General features: G+C 38.0%; 1 protein-coding gene across 26 annotated transcripts in view; it reads right to left on the bottom strand.

Moving 5' to 3' along the window:
• Nucleotides 1-298: 298 nt before the first annotated feature.
• The window catches only part of GPHN (gephyrin), a 280,408-nt gene continuing 256,249 nt past the window's right edge, over nucleotides 299-24,457 (bottom strand). For 14 of the 26 annotated variants that reach the window (XM_027894065.1, XM_027894069.1, XM_027894071.1 and 11 more), the window contains 7 exons: nucleotides 21,655-21,726; nucleotides 11,349-11,436; nucleotides 9,247-9,320; nucleotides 6,494-6,558; nucleotides 5,133-5,236; nucleotides 3,871-3,967; nucleotides 299-1,305 (listed from right to left, as the gene is read on the bottom strand). In XM_027894065.1, the coding sequence (XP_027749866.1) occupies nucleotides 1,172-1,305; nucleotides 3,871-3,967; nucleotides 5,133-5,236; nucleotides 6,494-6,558; nucleotides 9,247-9,320; nucleotides 11,349-11,436; nucleotides 21,655-21,726 (634 nt within the window). In that variant the 3' untranslated portion in view covers nucleotides 299-1,171. The remainder of the gene's footprint in view (nucleotides 1,306-3,870; nucleotides 3,968-5,132; nucleotides 5,237-6,493; nucleotides 6,559-9,246; nucleotides 9,321-11,348; nucleotides 11,437-21,654; nucleotides 21,727-24,457) is intronic. The other 12 variants (XM_027894070.1, XM_027894076.1, XM_027894083.1 and 9 more) reach the window with 1 other exon arrangement.

Below are 24,457 nucleotides of genomic sequence, written 5' to 3'. Positions count from 1 at the left end.
TTTATCAAATTCCACACAGTGCAGCACAAGGGCTGTTTGCAATTGCTATGCAGTTTAAAAGGGAAAATGAAAGTATTCTCCAGCTTTGACTAATCTAATTGTAAATCCCACCCACCAAACACTGTTTCCATTTTGTCCTTTGGGAGGTGAGTGAGAGAGAGCTCACTCTGTAGTTTTAGTTCACCCATGATCATGCACATACAATTTCTCTTCCTTCCTATCCTCATCCCCCACACCAAAACCCCTCTTAAATCACTACTACTTTTTTGTTTCAAACAACAAGGCTGAACAGGTGAAATTTTAAATAATGATTGAGGATTTTTTTATTCATTTAAGTTTCAATATCATTACAGAAAATGTTATGGTACAGAGTTGTTTAACATTAGTTTTATTTCTTTGCTCATTTAATTTCCACACGAATGCTGGTAACACTAATATCTGTACAAGATCAGTCTTTGATTTTTTTTAGTTTTCAGTTCTGTACATTTTTAAATGTATTGGTTAAAAAGGCTGTCAGCACTTAAGGAAGCAATTTTTTTGTTTGTTGAAATAAAAGGTATCCAGTTACTGCCCAAGAGTACTGAGCTGGGTGGCTGCTGGGACAAGAGAGATCCCTGAATGCACAGCGAGGTGAGAAAACCTCGGGGCTTCATTGGGTTCCCAGTGCAGCCACTCTGCTTTTGGCACTGTGCACATCAACACGAGATACAAGATAAAGAACAAGCAGAAGCTCTCTGTGAAGCGGTTATGAAGCATACTAATAAGGGAAATCCAAGTGTTGTCTACGCTAGTATAAATAAGCAGACAGCCTTGTTTTAAGAGCATAAGTAGTTGTATCTTAAAGATGAGAAAAAACACAAGTTCTGCAGGCACCTACTGCTGTCTACTAAAAGCTACCGCTATTAGAACTAGCATTGAACACACAAAGCAATTGCAAGGAAAGGAAAAAGTTGCTTTGATATAATCAGAATAAATTTCTTTGTTAAGATTTGTTTTAAAGTTTTTTTTTTAAAAGGTATTTATTTAAATTCCATTTGAAATATATTTCAAGATGTTGACTATACTGATCAACTTTTATCCAAATCAGAAAAACTAGCTGTGCCGTTGCATATTACAGGATACAGTCAATGATATGTGGACATGCATCAAAGCTTCGCTCTTGCTGGTGACATCATAGCCTTCCAATGACCATGACATCCACCACCTCCCCCTTGTGAAGCTCCACATACTGCTCTGTCTTTGGAGGTAGCATCAACAGTCCATTGGCACTGCGCATACTCATCAGACGACTGCTCATCTGATTCCCTACAGGAGACAGAGAACAATTTCAGTTAAATCTTCAGTTAGTTCCAAACGCTGCAACACATCACACAACACGCAAAAGCTGTTATTATGAAGACATTTACGTGGCTAACTTATTCATAGAGCTGAGATCTTCCTGTTCCAAGGTGAACGGAAACAGAGAGCTCTGTGGAGAATTAGTCAGCTTCTCATCGAAATGGCTCTCAAAATTATCTATCTCTCCCTTTGCTGATTGCTTTCCTATCCAGCCTTCAACATTGTACATGTATCTTGTCCTAGTAAATTGCTTTTCTGTTGTAATTTCCAATCTTATTAAAATTACTTTATTTTTCTACTTTATATCTAAATCCAGTTGTACAAACATTAAAATCATCACAGTCTAGAATATTTTTAATATATTGTTATAGAATAAGTTCCATTAACTTTATTGTCTCTGATTAGAATCGTCTAGATTGGAAAATACCTCCAAGTTCATTGAGTCCAACCTTTAACTGAACACCACCATTTCAAATAAACCATAGCACTATGTGCCATGTCCAGTCATTTCTTGAATACCTCCAGGGATGGTGACTCCACTTTCCTGGACAGTCCATTCCAAGGCTTAACCACCTTTTCAGTGAAGAAATTCTTCCTGATGTCCAACCTGAACCTCTCCTGGTGCAACTTGAGGCCATTTCCTCTTATCCCGTTACTGGTTGCCTGGGAGAAGAGACTGACCCCCACCTCGCCACAACCTCCTTTCAGTTGTAGTAAGCAATAAGGTCTCCCCTGAGCCTCCTTTTCTCCAGGCTAAACAACCCTGAAGCTGCTTCTCACAGGACTTGTGCTCCAGGCCCTTCACCAGCTCCATTGCCCTTCTCTGGAAACGCTCCAGCACCTCAATGTTGTTCTCATAGTGAGGGGCCCAAAACTGGACACAGCACTCGAGGTGCAGCCTCACTAGTGCGGAGTAGAGGGGGACAATCGCTGCCCTGGTCCTGCTGGCCACACTATTGCTGATACAGGTCAGGATGTCACGGGCCTTCTTGGCCCCTGGGCACACTGCTGGATCATGTTCAGCCAGCTGTTGACCGGCACCCCCACGTCCTTTTCTGCTGGGCTGCTGAATACTCCTGTTTAGCATCAGTTGCTTAGCACTAGTAGCTAAAATAGTTGAGGCCTTGGGCCTCAAGAGTTGACAGAGAGTAAACTTTTCAATAGAATCAATGCTGCTAGCACAGAACTAGCTGAAACTGGCAGATACGAGCAGAACGAAGAAGGTAACTTCAGAAAAAGGCCAACCCAGCAACAAAGAAAACCAATAAGAAATCAAGAGGTCACCAACCAGAATTAAGTGATTGGACTTTGGGATCGAGTGCTGGATGGTACAAGTATAACTGGAGGGTGTGATCTGGTGTAGAAGTCCCTCTCTAGAGACACCCAGCTTAAGATGTACCCTGAGAACTAATAAAAGAAGAATTTGAAACCTTCACTTGGAATTTTAAGTTTTTCAGTGGGATCCTAAGGTTGGACCCTGTTATGGGTGTCAGCTGTGTAAAAATCTGTAAGACATATGACCCCAAAAGAATGGGTTTCTTTGGGACACTGAGCTTCACAACACATCCTGAATATGAACAGTATCATACTGGTTGTACTGACAGAAAACAAAAACACAATAAAAAGTCATTCCCTTTAGTTTCTTGGTTTTCAGACTTGCAGATTCACAGAGAAATTATTCCATACTCTCTGTTTGTATAGGGAAGAACTGATGCACAACAAAACAGAGTTAAACAACACACAGCATTGTAGATGTAAGTAATGACTTATAGCTGGAAATGTGTTGGAGAATGTGTGATGGAATCAAAGGTAAAAACTTCATCTGCGTAAACAGTCAGGAACTAATATTTTCCCTGTGGAGACTCGTGTATAGTGCTTTGTGTTAAACAATTTGGATGTACCAAAAAAACAGTTAGTTGTTTAAGGACCTGAATCTCTTGTGAAACTGTCAGTCAGCCTTTTAGAAGTACACAGCTAATGAAGTATTAAAATCTAGTATTTACCTCAACTGCAGCTGAGTATCCAGAAGTATCACTAGGTGCCAAATGACTAATAAGGCCTTGGCCTACTTTAAGAGAACATATACAGTCTCTGCTATCTCTTCTACTTTTCCAGTTCAGCTAGAATCACATTTCTGATATTTGTATTGCTCCTACGTATGCCCCAACTTGTGTTTGTTCAGTACATGCACAACAGCAAGAGGAAGCAAATGTGCCTGAGTGCAAGTGAGCATGGTGGTTGTTTATAAAAAGGAATGTGTGCACATATGCAAGCATACAGGTATAGTTTGTGTGTGTGTGTGCTAAGGCAGGTTTATTCAAATAAAGGAAGTTTTAACCATTAGGTTCACAAGCCATATCGTGACTGAATTTTGTACTCATATACATGTATGGGTACACAAGTATGCCACCAAATCAGTCTGCATAACTAAGGTTGTATGAAAAAAACACGTGCCCAGGGTTGGTTGTTTCGAGGTACGTGGGTAGGAAGGCAAGGACCTGTGTGAGTGTTTGTTAGTGACGAGGCACTAACCTGTACTCTGTGCCCAAGGTAGTGGTTCTTGGTGATGCCAAGTCAGTATACACCGATGATATTCTGGGCGGGGGTCCAATTTTACATCACATGATAACTGCAGAAGAAAAAAAGAAAGGATGAACATGTCATGCATTCAGACTGCAGTGTCCAAGATAGTGGAACAATCCGTTCAGTTGTTTTTCCTCAGAAAAAAACCTTGCATTTTGAGGTCAGATGGTATCTAGCGCAAAATTAAAAGCTGTAGAAGGCACAGACTGCAGTATTTAAGGCAAATACAACTGTGATATTATAATATCAAAGTTTGTGATGGAGTCTATATGCGTTAAGTGGAATGTTCCAAAACTGTTCCTTTACTGGGAGTTCACAGATAGTTTTTTCCTGAAAAAAGCATTTCTGGTCTCTGGATTACATTATCTACATTAAAGATAACAATGTTATTCACATTCAAAATCCTGCTAGCTCTGACAAAAGGGAAATGGCCAATCTTTGAAATGAGAAAACATACAGGAAATGGCTCACAATGGAATTTATTGGAACACATTGGAATATTAATGCAAAAGTGAAGGTCACTACAAATTGCTATCTGCTTTAGAATATTTTAGCTGTGAGGTAAAGAAAAATCTGGATGCTTGAGGAAGCCCTAAAGAGAGACACGGGATAAGCAGTAAGAGAAAAGCCCATAGCCAAGAACACTAGGGAAACTCCAAAAGGTGATGTGTTCCTTGGTATATTATTTGAACCAAAAATAGAAGAAAAATACATTATAATAACATCTAGATTAAATAGAATTACAGTATCTATGATTTATTAGAGGAGTGAATAGTTTGAGGGGTTTACATTGCTTAGGGTGAGGGTCATGTGGGTTACTTATACAGATAACAGAAAGGCTTTAAAGTTTGTATTTTCTATTGTTAATACAGATCTATCCAGCTCTAGGTATTTATGGATCACTTTGCATTTTTTACCATGGGTTACAACAAACAGTTTTTTTAAACAGAAAAGTGTCCTTCCCACTTGACTGTCAAATGTCTGCCTCTGCATCTGTATATCTTGCTCCATTAGGTGGTCCTCTAACTCTCAGAACTTATGGGACTGATTATCACAATTAACAGATTGAGAATGTATCTTTGTGTGAGTTTCCTTCCACTACCAGAAGTGGTCTAGGGCTCAGATTCCCCAAACATGGCAGTCTTTCAAAGCCCAAAGAGCTGTGCTTCGACATCTTGAGAGAATGTTTAAAGAGAGGACAAGCTTCTTACCCTGGCTTTGATGATGGTGGGCCGAGGATCCAGGATACCCTGCATTTTCCTCAATGCAGGAACAACAAAGAGATTGCAGGTGACAACAGCTGACACGGGGTTGCCTGTAGAACAAAGAAAAGTTGGTGGTGACTCCCTCTTGATTTACTCTGTGAATTGCTGAAAGTGAACTCATATTTTTATAGCAATTTCACTCTGAAGAACTTTACAGGGCTTTTCATGCTGTGTACAGGAAATGTTTCATTCAAGACTGCAGTGGCATGTGGCAAGTACACCTGCTGAAAGCAACACTCTGGATGATGGTGTGCTGAAATCCTGCTCTGACCAGAATTGCCCCTTGTTACTGAGGCCCCACCATTTGCCTCTGTTCTTCCACGCCTTTGTCCTATGCCTAGATTTGTCTGGGGCTGGGGCAGGGTTTATTGTGCACAGATATGGGTTCATGATTCATGGTTAATGGTTCCCAGACACATGGAAAAATAACCTTCAATTCCCTAACAGAGTGGAAAAATGCTTCAAATACAAATTCTGAGGAGAATTCTACTGATTTATGTTTTCTGTTGACTCACAACAGAGGTGTATGATCACCTGTCAAACACCACTGTCTTACACATCTGGATCTCCCTAGATGACAGTTTTCAAATAAATACTATGATCAGAAAGAGGCTCCATTGATCTCTCTCCTGTAAGAAAATGTACTACAGCAACTAAAGCAAGAGAGGGTAAAAGCATTAGAGATACATCTGAAAATCACCATCTTATCAAGACCATGATTCTTTGTGTATTTCTTTGTCATAATTCATGGAAAGCCAGAGAGATACGATTAAAATAAATTGCTCCTGATCTAGGAAGACAGGGATCCCTAAGTAAATGTTTACTCTGAATGGATGCTTTCCCAGGGCACGCAGCAGCCAGTGGTGCAGCTGTGCTGCCCTCTTTTGGTTCCACAGTAGGAGCATGATTAACAAAAATACTCCATGACATGTTCCTTGGCACTCCCTCATTTTTGTCTCCGTTTTCAGTAAGTCAGAGTAGATGCACTGACTTACACGCACACAGAGGGTATTTACTGTGAAGGTGGAGGGAGTTTTAGGAAAAAACCACCCTTATAAAAAAACCCAAGGAAATTGTTAGATGGAAGAAATGAGACTTGTACACCAGTAAATTCTGAGGGCAGGAATAAAAGAGAACTCCTTAGTACATTCCTGTAAGTCCATTTCTTCTGGAAATTTCTGAGAAAATCTTACAGGTACCTTCCTTAGGGATGCCAACACCAGGCACAGGTACTGTGTGATGTCACTACTCTGTTTCATGCCTGTCATCTCTGCACAGCAACAAAAGGAATCCACAAAACATCTTACCTGGGAGCGCAAAGATTATTTTTCTTACGCCATCAATATCCAGAGTTGCAAAAGTCGTTGGCAAGCTATAGAAAAGGAAAAATTATTTAATATCTGCTTTAGACTTTGACTTAACATTATTATATTATTTAAACCATTTGGAAAAGAAAACAAAACATAATATCTCTCTCTCAGCAGTTCAGTAGCACCTGCTGCTTATTCCATACCGGAGATATAATCCTCTCTTTGAGGTGACAGAACAATTAGTTTTTCTTGGTATTCAGCTATGAAGTTTTAAGTAGATGAGTTTGCTTCTGGAGAGGAAACATCTAAAAGGAGATGAACTAATCATCGAAAACATAATTCTAGCATTGTCTTCATGCTAGAAGCCAATCAACAAAGAAGTAATATTGAAATTATGCAATACAGAGCTGTGTTTGTTTTTCATACAAGGGTCTCCAAATTTTTATAACATTAGTGACTCCACTTGTCTTACTCCAGTCTCTACAGCAGTGGTGACAATTGAACAGTATTTCTGAACAGCAAATGCTAGCTAGTCTGCAGATGAACAAATTCAGATACACAGCCAGAGCTGCAGCCAGGTAAGACTCAGGTCTATTAGTGAAGAGCTTTCTCTGCCTTTCAGAGCTGCTCCCGAGTGATCTTTAGCATCTCATTGTGAGGGCTATTACAATCATACAAATAGAACAGTAATGTCGGCTTGAGAATGTGGCTGGTAAAGAAAAGGGACTCATCATGAAAAAAGAATTCTACACACCTGTGTTAATAAAATCATTTTAAACATGAGAAATGATACTTTACAGGAGTAATAATTAGGCTGGGTTCCTTGGCTTCATCTTGAGCCAACCTCTATCACCTGGTCAGCAGATGATAGTTGATGACCAGAGAGATTTGGAGATTTGCGACACTTTGGTCATTACCAACTAGTTTTGTATCTGCTAAGACTGATCAATGTCCTATTTTACCATGGGAAGTTTGATGTTTCTGTTTTAAAACGTCCCTAACATGATGGGTACCAGACCCGCAGTCTGGTATCAGATCGCCAACTCTTATAACCAGTGCACAAACCAAGGTACAAAAAATCTAATTGCTGATTCATATTTACTAGTAACTCTGAATTCTCATATGAGATTTCAACACCATCGTTGGTAAAGTCTTCCAGTACTTTTTTCTGGCAGTGCTGCTAGGCAAGATAGAACTTTACATGAGCTCAGCAACTTTCAGATCAAGTGGAGGGATGCAAATCCCAGGCACTACTCTACATTCATGTAGCACAACAAAATACAGGCATACATCAAATTCTGACTTTGCTCTTGGAACTTACTCAAGGGATTTTTTTCCTAATATGGTAATCACAACTCATATCTAAAATCTTTTACTACACAGTTAATAAAACCCAAGACACAGTATTTGCTATTGCACTACAGACAATGAAAATGAGAGTGCTTAGATTAAGAACTGATGGCCAAATGTTTTGGTAGCACTAAAAAATATCTTTCTTGTGGCATAAAATGAAAATGCGCATTTGGGGAAAAAAGATTTCTTGAAGGTTTTTTAGCTAGTTATTAAAAGTTTATTGCTACAAGCCTACAGAGGGATCACTAGAAGAAAGAATTTTGTTCGCTTTCAGATAAGCCAGAACTAGAATTTAGTATTTTGAATTCTCTAAATCGGGTTATCCATTCCTGTCAGCAGCAGAGGCTGGACTGCATATCCCAATTCAGGGACTTGGCTACACTAATTGTAGGAGTATGTCAGCATCAGTGAGCAATTTCCATGCCTGGGCTACATCCACCACGGGAAGAAACATGCTTCCAGCTCACTCATTCCTTTTATGGAAGGGAGATGGTGGCAGTAGCAGCACAAGCACCAAGGCCACATGCAGTTCCTTATTGGATTGTATGCAAAGGCACTAAAAGTATTTATCCGTTTTCTTAGCAAACACTCACTTTCAGTTCTTCTCCCTGACAACAGATATGGACTAGAGGGAACCATTTCTCAAAGCTGTGCTTGGTCTTGTGTTGCTGGACCATGCCAACCTAGCTTGAAAACAAACTGCACTCCAAAGCGAGTGAGGTAGAGCTGCAGACATTTTTTCACTAGTGTGCTGTGAAACTCCCTATTTTCAACATGCAGTTTTCATTTCCTCTATAAAGCAGACTCATTAACGAGCAGTATTACAGCAAAGGAAAGCAATGCTGAAACAGTTACCTGAGGCGAAATAAACACATAAAGCATTGTGCTTATTTTGAAATGACTATGCTCAATATGCCAATTAGACAAAGCTTTGTAAATTAGCTGCCATTCCACCTCTCTCAAGGAATTGCTTGTTTGTAGGAAGATAATTTATACAAATTTTGAAGTGAAATAAGATACTCTTTAAGCAAACTAGCAGTTTAATGTCCTTATATTTCCTGGCTATCTCCTAACAATGTCAGTGTGAGCTCTGTGATCACACTGTAGACCGTGGCAATGTTTATACCATGCTGGTATAACACCAATCCCCAAACCTGATTTGCAAAAGTTATACGAGAAGTATCGCTTACTGATAAAAAGTAATCTCTTTGTTCCAGTTAATTTCACCCATAAAGATGATAACTAATCTGAATAGCCCTGATTTTGCTTATTTTTCCATATTTCTACTCTGTGTTTTTTAGTATATCTGGAAAACTGAAATCTACTGAGGCATTTCATTAGAATGTTTGGCCCAATATAGCCTCCATTGAGGCTGCCTAAACAGAAAGATTTCTTACCCTGGTTTCATAAAAACTCTGCCAAAGTGAATCTGTGCGTGAAGATCAATATCCAGTACCTGTTTAAGATAGTCCTGTTTAAATGAAAAAAAAAAAAAAAAAATCAAGTAAGTAACATCAAAGTGGCTTTACATCATCTAAGCATTCAAAGCAATTAATTAATAAATATCAAGCAAAGATGAAAGACTTTCCATATCCTCAAAGTGCTACAGTTCAGTGGGGAATTTCCAGTACTTGAAAGCAACTGTTTTAGAAAGGTAAAGGACAGACTCATTTTAGGTGCCAAACCAGACTCCACAAGGACACAGTAACATGTTTACTTAAAAGTCACCCATAGCATAAGAATCTTAGAGGACCCCACAAATACCTAAAACATTTTCTACGTCGAAGATGGAAAAAAACCTTTATGATTCAAAATTAAGACTTAAAATCATCAAGTTTTTTAACTTTTGCCATGGAAGCTATTTAGCAGTAGATTCAGAGATCTCCTAGTACTTTTGAAATCAATGCTGCAATGTACTGTAGAAATCATAGTTTTTCAGGATACTGTAATTATTTTAATTTTCTGGGGACATGGTGTAATTCACAGGGGTTGTATTTAACATTCCTTAGAAAGTAAAAACCGTGGGTGACCTGTACGTGAGTTAAATGATTTTGCGTTAACACAATCAATCCAGTTATTAAAACAAAGTGAATTACTTGTTTAGTCTTTACTGAAAATTGCTGTTCTTAAAGATGTAGTACCCTATCTCTTGTGTTTAGTGAGGTTAAAGACACAGACTGTAACAGTCATCTGTTTTCCCACCTTTCTCTTTTTTTTTTTTTTTTGGATGTGTGTGTTGAAATACTTGGAAAGCAGGAACTCATTTCAGCCAGGCATGAATTCTCAATTATTGTCTGCATTAACCCCATTTTTATTTTCTATTTATTTTTTGGATGTTCACAGTTATTTGATTAGAACTCAGTAGAATCAGAGTAGAAGGCTCAGTATCAGAGGGCAGACCATCAGTGGACTACAGAGTCTATTGGCTTTATGCTGTTGCCTCAAATTCAGACTGAGGAGTTATCAGTCAGAAGTCATGAATGTCCGTAAGACCATTCAGCGGTCCAGTCACATCCCAGTGTTCCTGTGTCTGCACTGTCACTACATTCCCAGTTTAAAGACCAGCACTTGTCCTTGGTTATTTTTCTAAAAATACTGAAAACAACTGGAGCAATTGAAAGTGATTGGCACTGGTTTAACTAATTACCCATTTTCATGATGTATCCAACAATATGATTTCTACTCAAAAAAGTGACAAAAACTCATGTTTGCCATCTCCTAATGACTGTCTTTAGTATTTGTTAGTTACAAAAGAAGGATGTTTCTTTTAATTGCCAAACTCACAGATTCAGCCTGGGACCAAAAAGGAATGAGTTTTCCTTCACGTAAGTCATGATTAATAAATGTCCTGCAGGTTCATCTATGCCCCATCAACAACTGTGTATCCCTACTTTCTTTGATGGTTTTGGCACAGGGATTACCAACAGGAACTCAATCAACAATTATGTTAATGATTCAAAAGGCAAATACATCAGCTTACTAGGTCTCATATGTATTGCCTCTGTAGGACTATCAGGCGCAAAATGTGCTAAAACTATTTTGTAACAGATAGAGCTTTGGCATATTCAGGAAACAGATGTGCCCAGTAAAAAAGAGCTTTTTATATACTCATGTTGCTTTTTTAAAGTACCTTAATTCTATCTACATTTTACCTACTCTAAGAACAAAAAGAAGTCTGTTGCCTGCATGTGCTATTAAGCAAGCACCTGCCTCATCAAAACTACACAAATAATTCCTTAAATAAAAACACACTTGTAAATCACATTAAGAATTAAAATCTTCTCTGTTGTACTATGTCTACTATAGTACAGTAACATGAACAAAGGGAACAAGGATAGCATTGAAGACTATTTTCCTAATTAATTCACATATAAGTGTTCAAAGAAAAGTATGATCCTTTTTTAATAAACATTAATAAAAAGGTAGTAGCTCTGATGACAGACTCTGGCTTGAAAATTCTTACACATATTGTAGCAAGTCATAGTTAAATTTAGCATACCTTTTCCCCCATAGATACACCTCCTGATGTAATGATCACATCAGCACGGCTGATACCCTCATTCAGTGCATTCAGTAAATCATCTGGGCTACAGAAAAGAACAGGCAAGCAGATTAGTGGCATGGAACTATAATGAGTTGTAATGTAAATGAGTGTCTGTGTGCACACATACAGATGCATTTATATACACGTCTTAGGAAAGAGATACTGGCTCTAGAATAATACAAGATATTTTCCTTCTTAAGGCTCCACACTGTTCAATTCAAGTCAAGAACTGCAATCTCATTCAGTGAACGCCACACTGTTTGTCACCTTTTTGTCTAAGAGCTTTGCAACAAGAACAGTGGGATACTTTAGATCAGGATTGAAGAGCACTAATACAAGTGTCTAAGAGTATTCAATTGGCATAGTAGGTAGCAATACAAATGATGATTTAGATGAACTGACAGGGTTATATAAGGGGACCTGACACATGAAAATTACTGGCCACCAAGCAGCCTGCAGTACTACCTGTCTAGCTTATTTGATATGTGCAAAAACGGGGGTAAGGCTCCACTTCAAACTTCTACCAGTGAAAGAGTGGGAGTAAATCCTTTGTTTATCTTCTCCATTAGAGGGCTGTGCAGCAAATCCAGCTGTATGTTCAATTCACCTTGAAAAAGCACAATCCATCCTGCTCAAGAGTCTATTCACCTTCACGAGAAACAGTGTAAGGGGAGCTATGATGTTCCTCCATACAAAGAGTGTAACTATGAAGGTGAAGGATGTTGGCGTAGTAACCCCTTCGTTTCTATTTTAGATCTAAACGGGAAACTTTGAAGTGGGCATTAGATATCTAAGAGCAGTACTGATGCTAACACAGAGGTTCAAGGCACGCAGTGGAGAAACTCAGTAATACAACTTACACAGGACCAAAGGAATCCAAAGAAATTTCCAATATATTCAATGCATACTTTGCATTTGACAATCGTGAGTGACCAGAAGTTGACTAATTGCTACGACTGCATGTAATGTTTCTTCAACAGTATGTTTTCACTTCAATGATCCTGAAAGTTTTTCATGAGAGGCTGTTCCTACTTAGAATGCAGTTGAAAGAATGGGCAACAATGCTAGCGACTGTATGAAGGACTTCACCTGGAATACAGCACCTCAGGTAAACGGCACGCTACAATTACAAAATGTCATTATGGGTTATCACGGCTTTGCAGGCTGAAAATAGCACGTGAGCTATCCTTCTGGAACTTTGTCTATATTTCACTAAAAGTAGAACCCCTGCAGTTGTTTTGGAGTTTGAGCTCAAAACAGTAAAATTAGAAATATTATGCAAGTCCTAGTTGACCTTTCACACACTAGCAGAAATTGTATGTTTCAAAAGGTCTCAGAAAGAAAAGTTCTTTCTTCTGAGCATCCTTTCTTTTCCCATGGTTTAGTGAAATATCAGCAGCAGTTACCATGATATGGTGCTCTGTGCACTACAATTTATGTGACACGAGAAGGACTGCATTCCCTCACTGACTAGGTATCTCAAGTGCATGCAACCCTGCACACTCCTCATCTCCTCACCAAAGTGCCCTCAGGTGTCCTCTACCCTGGTTATGCCTTACAGGCGGAAAGACTCAAGCCCCCTTTTCCACTATGTCCAGTGACTGAAGCAGCATCCTCTTTGGCATGACAGTGTGGTTATCCTGCAAACTGTTATTATTTGTGTTGGGTTACATCCACTCTTTAGGGTCGTATTGCTTTGTAAGAGGTAGGCAACAAGCTACAGCAGAAAGAAGAGCAGATTGCTGGTGCTATAGACTGTTATCAATATGATAGAATTATAGACTATCCCTTTTTTAAAGAGAACAGTGGCTGCAAATATTGTGGCACGCCAAAATGACTTTTGTTTAGGGTACTGGGTATAATGACCTCTAATGAATGGCTAAACTCTGGTTTCTTTGGAAGAAAACATAAAACATACAGTCTCCTTTATTCTTAAGGAAGAAAAGACTTTATCAGCTGCCCCTTCTGAAATTTGAAGATCATTTTCTCCAAAATGCAGCACAAGTTACTGAAGGAAAGCAGAAAGAAGCAAGTCTCCTGTTGGCTACTGTACGTATTTTCTTCAGAACCAATTCTTTCATATTGATTGTCTATTGATTATCTGTATGTAATAAGATATTGTTTAGGAATATTATGGAGTTTGTAATAGGAAGACTTTCAAGGTCTAAGTATTCCTTAATCCTTGCCAATGAGGGTGCAGATTGAAACGCAGCAAGGAATACATATTCATTGCACACACTGGCATTTCTTAAGCTCGACAGTCAGAGACTAATGCCACTATCACTAGCCTAAGACTGCTTTCGGTACATTTTACTTATTAGGGGGTGATGGAGTTGAGGCCCTTATCTGGAGCTTGCCCCAGGCTGGCTGTTTCATTTTATCATGTTAAATTATTTAGAAGTTATTCATAGGTAGCAAGACCACCTGTCTGTGGACATGCTAATTCTGGATTATAAAGTGTGTGTGCTTTTCATTGTGGTTTGAGAATAATAGAAGAAACAGTAAAAAGATAACAAGTAGATATTTAACTGTTGTTAAATAGAATGGAAGTTCTGCTACTTACATCCTGAACTTATCTATGAATTTGTATATTATAAAATTACTTAACAAAGAAAAAAAATTAAACCTCCCCCCCCAAAATAAGCCCAAACTCAAACCATGTGAGGACTCAATTCTCACCTTTCTTTATGAGGGTAGTATATCACTGGAGTAATTCAGCATTCAGTTTATTATTACGTTACGTAAAAAGCTGAATATTACTGGGCTTGGTGCATTTTTTAGCCTTTCTAGTAAATGATCTGTATATTATACCCTTTTTTTTACCATTTGTATAATGAAAGGCATTTAAAAATTCTACCGCTAAAACTTTATCCAGCTAATTGCACTGCAAATCATCTTTAGATAGTTGCAAAATGCATTTAATTCCTCTAAAACGAAAGATGTGATAGGAATTTTGTTGTAATAAACTGAGTGATTATGTTAGTTTGGGTTTTATTCTGAAGAATTTTTACAGAATTCCCTCCCTTGCATTTGTTCTTTTTGCCATTTTTGGCAGCCTCCTCTTTGTCACTCTGGTCTGCCTGACTTTATGAAGTACTTCAGGCTGGTAGTTCCATGACTCTGCAATTAGCACCAAGCACTCTTTATAGGAGTCACCTGCTGTAATCTTCAATCAACACTGTAGCAAACATTTTCCTTTCCTTTGGTGGATTTAATACAGAGAGTTATTGCTCAAAATGCATATTAACACTAATTTGATATAATCAGATAATAAGATACTACTTGTTTCATTTGTCATGTAACAGTGAGCAGCTTCTCCTTTGGATTGACATGGAAAGAGAATAAATAATTAAAAACAATAAAACTCTGAAAGAATAGAGAAGATAACTTTGGCATCTGAGCATAACATGACATGATAGTTCTAAAAGGCATGTGGCAAATCACCACGAAGCTGAGAAATAACACTCAGTGTCTGAGCAGGTACAAATCAGAAGCTGTATTATGAAGCCCTAGCCATTACTAGGGGCAGGATACTGGATTAGCTAGACTAATGGTCTAATTTACCATGATAAATCCCTTAAAATGTCTAGTCAAAGTGCTATTCTTGGATTCTTTTCCTTCATGGATTGAACCGTAACAGGTACTCAAGTATAATGGTAAATACCTTAATCAATATAAAGTAGATTTTGATGGGAAGTCTCATTTCCAGATGGGAAAACTATTCTGTTTCATTTGGTGATTTTCAAAGTCAGAATGACACTGCACAAAAAGGAAGTGTGCTTTTCTAACATGCTGCAACTTTTTTAAAAAGTTCTGAGCATCTTCTGTAAATACCTCAAAGAAAATTTTTTCTATAAGACTGCATAGTTTATGAAACTATTCATACAGATAAACAAGGACAACTCCAAACTTCATCTAAACATCTAGAGCAGATTGTGTCTGCACAAATATTATGCACATTGTACATACATTGTTTTAAACTGCAGACATGATAATTTGCAAAAAGAGTGCATGTATTTTTAAGTATATTTTTATATTCTCTGCTGATTTTGCTAGTTTGATAAACAAAGTATCTACTTTACTATCACAATTTCCTGACCCTCACTGTTCACTTTAATGGAACAGAATGAGCATTACAATCTGGAAATTAGTTGGAGGGTAACTTGTATAATGGCAGCAGCATGCATCCAGTAAGCAGATACATCACATTGCAGCTGATATGCCACTTGATTTCATTAATTTCAAGAGAGGACTTGCAGGATGGCAGTATAGTAGAATAGGAATACCTTATGGATAAATAAAAAAATTCTGATTTATCAAAGCTAGTTTGTGGAAAACGTATGCAACATTTGATTACTGAGCTGTCTTTGAACTGAAAAGATACACAGGAAAGCTTAAGAGCTTGAACAAGAAAATAATGCAAGCCTCATTGAAATAGACATCAGCCAAGTAGATTTTTTTCTTTTTCACTCTCAAAAGAAATAGCTATGTTAGAGTCAAGACCAAAGAATTCTCTATGTTTTAAGTGCCATTCTGAAGTACCCTAAATTACAGTGTAATTTTCTCTTTCAAATAGAAATCAGTGTCTATTAATTCACTTTAGCTGATCCTATTGTTATGCTTCACTGTCATTAATTATAAATCTGTCAGCTTTTCCTGTGATACAACCCTTACAGCAGAAGTTTGATACATGAAATTAAACTTCTCTGTTTTATAATTTAATTTGGAAAACAAATAACAGCAAATGGTGTTCTGCATCACCTACCACTCTGGAATGAGTGATCCCTGTTAAAATCGAACTGTAACCTTTAGTTAGGACTGACTTACCAAGCCATTGTCACAGCACAAAATCCACAGTTCATTACTAATTTCCAGGACCATTTACATCACGTTATTTGCCTCAGTAGTCTCATTCATTCAAATTAACCTCATTACCTGGCAGTCATTTCCAGTCCTTGCTGTCCCTTGTGATATACAGCTATTAGTATTGAGTGGCTAACCAAAACACGATTTTTGTATTTTTCTATTTAGCAGCCTGGACTTTTATAAACACAGGTCTTCTGGAAACCTGTACTTGCAAAATTTGTGATGCAGAACATCACAGTTAGCACCTTAAAATTGTGTGCTTTACAGATATATTGGGCACGGCTACAGAAAGATACACATGCACCATAATGCACCAGATGCATGCAGAAGTGTCTATTGTGAGTTTAAAAGCTCAAAAGCAGACATGGGTAACCTTTCTTGCCTACTGTTTTACTTTATTTGAAACTATCTCAAGTATTTCAGTTATATGCTGGAAGATCTGATCCTTCACAGATTCAGAGATGCTGCAGATTCCTGGACACACAGTGAAAACTGAAGTGCTAGCAGTGATCCTACATCAATCACACTAAAGACCAAAGTAGACCAGCTGCTCCTATACTACAGTAGTTAACTATAAACTTCAAAAGGCTATGTGCCATCTGGAGGTGCCCTGAGTTTAGCACGTTCTGGCCATGTCCCCACAAACTGAGAACAGTGGTTTGTATTAGTTTTGCATTTTATGAGATCTCTTTTCTGCTAAACAGAAGGGCCCGAAGAAGAAAAGGTTTAACTGACGTACAAGGACCTGCCAGAAATTCCCCTTACCATGCAGAGATTCCTTTCAAGCTTCTAGTTTGATATCAGAAAAAAAATCTCCACCTCCAAAAAACCAAGGAATTTACCAAAGAAAAACTTCCGTCCAATAAGCAAGAGACTGAACTTATTGTACTCAGAGATCTCATCATGCTCAATGACATTTCTTTTTGAGGAAAGATGGGATATGGATTTGATCTTTTATGATTAACTCTCATTTTTCTTCTTCTGCTCATTCAGTTGAGGTGACAGATTTCAAACTGAATAGATAATGCAGCTAGGCATAAAGACAAAGTCTGTCACCCACTTCTCACCTCATGGCCAAGAGGAATATTTTACATATCAGTAATCTGCAGGATGCAGAATGGTGAATAGATGCCATATTAGGTTTAGCCAACTAAAATCCAACTTCTGTAGAATGTAATACGGAATGTAAATTGATGAATATATTTCAATAAATGTAATTCAATGAATGAATATTTGAATGTAATAGGAATTCTGTGTTTTGACTCGTCTGGGTTCTGAAAAAGGAAGAAAATCCAATTTTGATGGTATATGTAGTAACATATGGACACTTTTGTGAGACTGTATTTGTTTCAAAATTCTCAAGTGTATTTCATCATGTTCTCATGATGTTTCTTCCTTCTACCTTCTGTGGTATTTCCCTGGATCATTCTGAACAGATGTAATATGTTTTCCCTAGGAATATCGGTCAGCTTGTGAGGAAAGCTGGAATAATTACAGCAGCTTTTGGCTTGTCCAACATGACTGTATAGGTTTTGTCTATTTGATAGCAACATAAAAGAGTCTGTCTTTGGTACTTTTTGCTGCTCCTTTAATTGTTGCTGCTGTAAATAAGAATGATATTTGCAGAGTATTGTTTTTTATGTTACATTTATGAACTCAGAGATTTTGCTTAAAGGTCTTCATTAGAGGTCTTCAAAACTCTTTTGCTGAAGTTACCGTGAGATCTGTTTAATGCTTCAATGTTTTCTCTATCTGGATAACATCTTTTTCTCCATTGTTTCCATGAACTGTTTCAGAAGAGTCCCATTCATACATATGCCAGAATGACAAAAGACTGTAGAGATCAGAAAAACAGATAGCCATGGGAATGCCACAGGAAAAAGCCTCATGCTGTAGAATCCAGGTTTTATGTACCATGGAGCACATTCCTACAGGAAGGGTCCTATATCACATTCTTGTTTGCTGCTTGTGTCATCTGCAAGCATTTGCTTGTCAACTGTAGTGATTTCTTCCATCAATGCTGAAAGAACAGGACCAAAACTTTGACAACAGTTGTCTTCAAGTGCTGTGCTGTCATACTAACCCATGAGCACTTTATCCACTCTAAATCCAGGATAGTGTTTGTCTCCTCTAAATGTAAGAAGCAGCCTGAGAACCACTGGTTTCCTCTAATTAAAAAATTATCTCTGGCTATTTTACTGTCTGAGGACAATGAACCTTATCACTATACTTACCAGAAATCCATTAGTTTTTCCAATAAATTAGATAGGACTACACTGGTAAAGATTTTTATTTTATCTTCCTTCTTACAAAGGAAGTAAATCAATATGGATTCATTGAAAAGTTTGCACTTTTGGAATGGAAAATACTCAACAGTTGTAGCTGGGTTGTGACAATATGTGAAGATTGCACCACAATACAATAATCAATGCCAAAGCCATGTCAGTGCACTGGTGAGTCTGAAGGGTAACTGTGGTTCTCCAATTATTTCACTCATGAAATATGACAATTGGCTTATACTGAAATAACTGAAGTTAAAATAATATGATGGATGTAATTAGCACCAGTCATTTATGTAAAGCAAATAGTATTGCTTTATGCCAAATTTATTGCCAAATCTGACACACGGTGAAATGGTATTGTTATCACGCAATTTCTTACCTTTTCATTTTACTTTAGCCTCAACTGTAAGAGTAAATTTTAAATAAATTTGAAGCGAATTTGAAGAAAATTCATCCCCTCTGTAAACTGGTGTAACTGCTATTGAAGTACAATACAGATGTCTCTGATAGGTAGAAATGCAGTCCCTAAAAGCAACGCCTCAAAATGAAGGCTTTCTTTAGAAAGCTCTACCTTTTACAAAACCATTAACTTAGCCACATGAAAAAATGTCTGTCTCCTGGAGAAAAATGACTTGGAAGCCAAAGGTCAGAGACAATATACAAAGACCTTTTAAAATTCCCTGTCATCAGCTGTGTCCTAAAAGAAACAGCTATTTTTTAGAAAATGTCAAATGAAATAATGACATTGATTTTTGTTTATTAAAATAAGAGTAAGAAGAGTAAACTACAGTATTAGAAATTAGTGAAGAGAAGAAACTGAGAAACTTGGCCCATTTGAGACCAGCAACTCAACTGGCCACAATAATCCCCTGCAGCGCTACAGGCTTCCAGAGCGGCTGGAAAGCTGTCCAGCAGAAAAGGACCTGGGGGTGCTGATCAACAGCTGGCTGAACATGATCCAGCAGTGTGCCCAGGTGGCCAATAAGGCCAGTGGTGTCCTGGCCTGTATCAGCAACAGTGTGGCCAGCAGGATCAGGGTAGTGATCATCTACCTGTACTGGGCTCTGGTGAGGCTACACCTTGAGTCCTGTGTTCAGTTCTGGGCTCCTCACTACAAGAAAGACATTGAGGTGCTGGGGCGTGTCCAGAGGAGGGCAATGGAGGTAATGAAGGGTCTGGAGCTCAAGCCCTGTGAGGAGTGGCTGAGGAAGCTGTGGTTCTCGAGTCTGGAGAAAAGGAGGCTCAGGGGAGCCCTATCACTCTCTACAACTACCTGAAAGGAGTTGTAGCCAGGTGGGGGTCGGTCTCTTCTCCCAGGGAACCAGTAACCTGACAAGAGGAAATTGTCTTAAGCTGCACCAGGGGAGGTTCAGGTTGGACATTAGGAAGATATTCTTCACAGAAAGGATGATTAGATATTGGAATAGGCTGTCCAGGGAGCTGGTGGAGTCACTGTCCCTGGACATGTTTAAGGAAAGACTGGATATTGCACTTAGTGCTATGGTTTAGTTGACATGGTGATGTTTGGTGATAGGTTGGACTCAATTATCCCAGAGGTCTTTTCCAACCTAAATGATTCTGTGATTCTGTAATTTTTTGACAGCTGTTAATCAATGGAAGGAAACTTCATTTGTCTCTACAATACTGGACAAGTACAAAGTACAAAGATGTTTTTAGTGTAAGAAAATGCCCATTGCATCTTCTCCTGCTTTGGGAGCTGAAGCATTTTCTTATTGCTCATGCTTTGGGTAGCAAGGCTTATTTTAGGGGCTGTTTTTTGTTGATGCTTGCCTTAGCACTGCTTAGAAGAGCCAGAAGGCTCATTTAATGTTTCAGTCTACTGCCAATGATGTGTGAACTGACTTGCATGAGAAATTTCAAGCTGATCACCTGCTGGTAAATTCCAGTTTCTAAGCAATTTCAGATAAAGCAGACAGTCTTCATAATGTAAAAATAGTTCTTCACATTAATCTAAAATGTTTTAAAGACTACAGGTTCTTGTAAATTAATTGCAGTTAGTTTTTTGGGATGTGTAGAGTATAGCACAAGATTCTAGTGGGTTGATCTCTTTAGTCAATTTCATGAGGAAAAGCTAGATTTATGACAACCTGGCTTCAGTGTGAACAACCAAGTGCTAAACAAGAGCCAGTTTTTTGATAGCTAAGGATAATGGCAGATGGGTTCGATAACAAGAACAGAAACTTGTTTTTACAGCATGCAAAGTGAATGTTAAGCTGTAAGCCAATCTTCCAATCTTCTTATAAAAATAGGTCCACTTACCCCAGCGAGGATCCTCATGTCTAAATTTTCAGGCACTAGCCTTCTATAGGATTTTCATTACTTTTCTATCTATTTTTAATTCCCACAAGAATGAAACTACAGAAACTATTTTTTCCTGTTTATGAATGGAGGAAATGACAGGTGGTTTACTCTCCCTCTGTTATCACTCCTGCCCCTTTGGCCTGTCTGTGTTAGAGGGCAAGTTCCGTAAATTAATCTATACTATTAACCATCTCCCTAAATAAGACGTAGTATGTAATTGTACATGTATTTTGGAAAAAATGCTAAGTTGATAATTTAGAGATTTCATGAATATTCCAGTTAGCTTGCTTTAGAGACGACCAGCTTGGTAGTGGAAAACCAAGTCTGCGGGTATCATAGAATCACAAAGTATCCTGAGTTGGAAGGGACCCACAAGGATCATCGAAGTCCAACTCTTGCTAAGACTGAAGAGTCATAACAGTGACTTCCCTGGAGCTGTACTCCACTACTATCTTCAAACAGGTTTTTTTCCTAATTTGCTCTATTTTTAGAAGGGAAAAGTCTTGATGGATAAAGATGTTTGCTGCTACTGACAAGTAATTGTAAACATTCTTGATATAAGTAGAATTTAATTTTTTTCAATATCGTGGAGCCATGTAAGTCTACAGTGCACTGGTGCATAAGAACTTAACTGACAAGGCAGTGTTACAGAATAAAACACCATTTGCTTCTATATGGCAACCATTGGTAGAATCCATGCTCCAAGCTCTGCACTGACAGACACCCAGTTGAGCCTGCCTGTGAGCATGCATGTGCCTCAACGTCCCAAGTGTTTTAAAAACAGTGCTCACCAATCTGGTAGGCCTGTCTCCGCAGTGTTCTGGAAGCTCTGTGTCCCTTCTTCTTTAAAAACATCTGGCTTCCTGAGGGTAAAGGAAGCAGAAGGGGTATAATAAAGAGCCAAGGAAGGAGAGAGTCTCCTGGGGTCAAAGGGAAGCTCTGTGCCCAGCTGTGTCCCCTGTGATGGCTCTGAATATTCAAAATCACCATGGGAAATGATTCCTCTTTGCAAGGCCAGTCAATGAGAGAGAAAGGGATTGCATGGGAACATCTTTCTATTACAGTTTGGACAGGCTTCTCATAAGGATTGAAAAATGAAGTTATGGAAGGATTTAGGCCGAAACGGGCATGCCAACAATGCATAGTTCATTTTTCCTTGCAGAGTCTATGGAGAAACTTCTTTACTCTTTACTTCCAAATAATACAAAATGAAGTCTTAAACAGCGTGACATTTTGGAAGGAGGATCACAGATAATGGGAAAATATTTGGAGATGGGCCCCACGGAAACATTTTTACTCACACTTTTAGCTTCTTATTAAGGAAATAGGTCTCAAGGCATAATAACTGTCACCTTCTTGACTACAAGGGAGAAAGAACTATTTATCCTGACTTTATAACTCCATAGTCAATAAAGATGCCACTTCATTCATGAGAAGCTTCATACCCAGCAACCCTTTTGCAAGAGGCAGGATCAGAAAAAATGTCCAAAACCGAGAAAGTTACTCCTACCATGACCTTACTTTAAACGATTAATGTTTTGCTATGAATTCCCATTTTATAAAGGCAGCATTACCTTTTACATATCCTTTCTCCAGGTCAGTTTTACTGTGAAAAAGCTATTTTTAGATAGTGCACTTTGTAACAGAAATATAAAATTAATAGAAATCTATGTTTTTATACTCTTAAATGTAGGACAATTAAATGTAAAATGTAAAAAAAAAAATATTCGTTTGAGATGAAGATACATAGATGTACCTTTTTAAAAAAACTAAAATACGATACTAGAGATTGAAATTGACCATGTCATGAATCACCATTTATCAGCTGCCTGGATTGTTAACAACAAAGTCAACGTCCCTTCCCAGTTCCCAGCCCAGACTCAGCTGATCCTGCACAGAGCAGCTTCAGTCTGGCATTTCAAAGATCACTTCTGGGCACACACAGGTCCTTTCTGACTGGGGAATGAGAGGATAAGGCTGGGTCAATGCCCCTGCTCTACTGTTACACTGTTATACATGCACACAGTCACTGCTATCATGAAATCTAAAATCCTCTTTAATCACCTTGTGAATCCCTGCCGAGCTTCTTCTCATAGGTCATCACAGAAAGTGTCTGTGAGATCAGATGCATACTAATGTTGCTTGGAAGTCATGGAAAAATATTAAAACTATTCAGGTTATAAGTTTAGATATCTCTTTCTGACAGGTTTCCCAAGACAGCTATTTCCTAAAATGGTTCATTCCCTCATTTGTTCTTCTATTCACTGGCAGAGAACAAAGTCAATCTGTATTTCTCAAAATAGGGTCACTGTGTCAGGAAGTGACACAGAAAAGATTTTCAGGTTTTAAAAATAATCCCACCTTCTGGTTTACTCATCAACACTACAGACAGCAGGTTCAAAAATCCAAACCTTTTTGCTACTCTGTTGTGTTATTACTGCTGGCACTGGTCTTCTGAGTTTGTGCTTCTACATACCGTCCATTACTACAACATGAAAATGAACTTAATTCTCTGAAGTAAGACTTAAGAGATTACCTGCAATTAGGGGAAATAAGTTTCTTTTTTTTATGACTTTTATTTAGGATAGTCTGAGAACCTTCTTGAACTTGCTTCTGTTTGAACTGTAAATATATATCCAATCTCACTTTGAAATGACTATCTATCAAAGCATTTGATACAGTTTCCTAATGACTATCCTTGTTAAAATCATTCTTTACTTACAGTCTGAATTAGTCTAACTTGAATATATAGGCATTGCTGCTGTAATAGAAACTTTATTCAGTTTATTCTCCATGTGACTCAGTATTACTGGAATGTAATCAAGTCGTCTTATAAGAATATCTTGTTGAACTAAACAGCCTGACTTCTAACACTTTTGAGTACACCATCCATCTTTCAAGCATGTAAGAATTCAATGGTTCTCGTCCTGGGAATATGTAAGTAAGGTCAAAAATAACCTTCTAATTCTATAGGAGACTTAGCTCTTTATATATATGCTAGAATTTGTATGTAGATGATTCTCACATCTTTTCTTAAATCTTTACTTCTCAGGATATAATCCTCCATCCTGTAAATTTTACTTACATTCTTCAGGCCTATATATATCAATTCATACTTGGCTGTATTAACAATATACTTAAACCAGTTTTCTAAGTGATTCCTATTGCTGACACAGTGACACATCTTCAACATTCACCACTTCTATGATTGTTCTGTACCTACTGCCTATTTATTAGTTTTAGTTATTTTCTTCTGGAGTATTAATTGTAAAATTTCAATCCTTTTTCAATCCAAATTTCTCAGCAACTTGGGAACCCAAATTCCTAGATATACTCTAGGTATTAAGAAAGTAGTTTAAATGAATGGCATATTTTGGCCTCTAGAAGCTGAAGCTCTCTTGAAAACAGAACTTAAGATGAGAACTTATGTCTACAAGTACATTTAAAATAGTTAACATATGCCTCAAAAATAGGCCACAGGAATTTTTATTTCCCTACAACAAATAGATTCCCTCTGTTTTCAAAGACAGGATTTTCATGGTATTCTGTTCTCTTTACTATTTGCTGTTTACCGTCATATTCTACTACTGGGTT

Source organism: Empidonax traillii, unplaced genomic scaffold (genome assembly GCF_003031625.1).
Source record: "Empidonax traillii isolate 1590-97213 ecotype Southwest subspecies unplaced genomic scaffold, ASM303162v1 scaffold415:size763157, whole genome shotgun sequence".
In the NCBI taxonomy this organism is placed as follows: Eukaryota; Metazoa; Chordata; class Aves; order Passeriformes; family Tyrannidae; genus Empidonax; species Empidonax traillii.
This window is presented reverse-complemented; position numbering and strand designations above follow the sequence as displayed.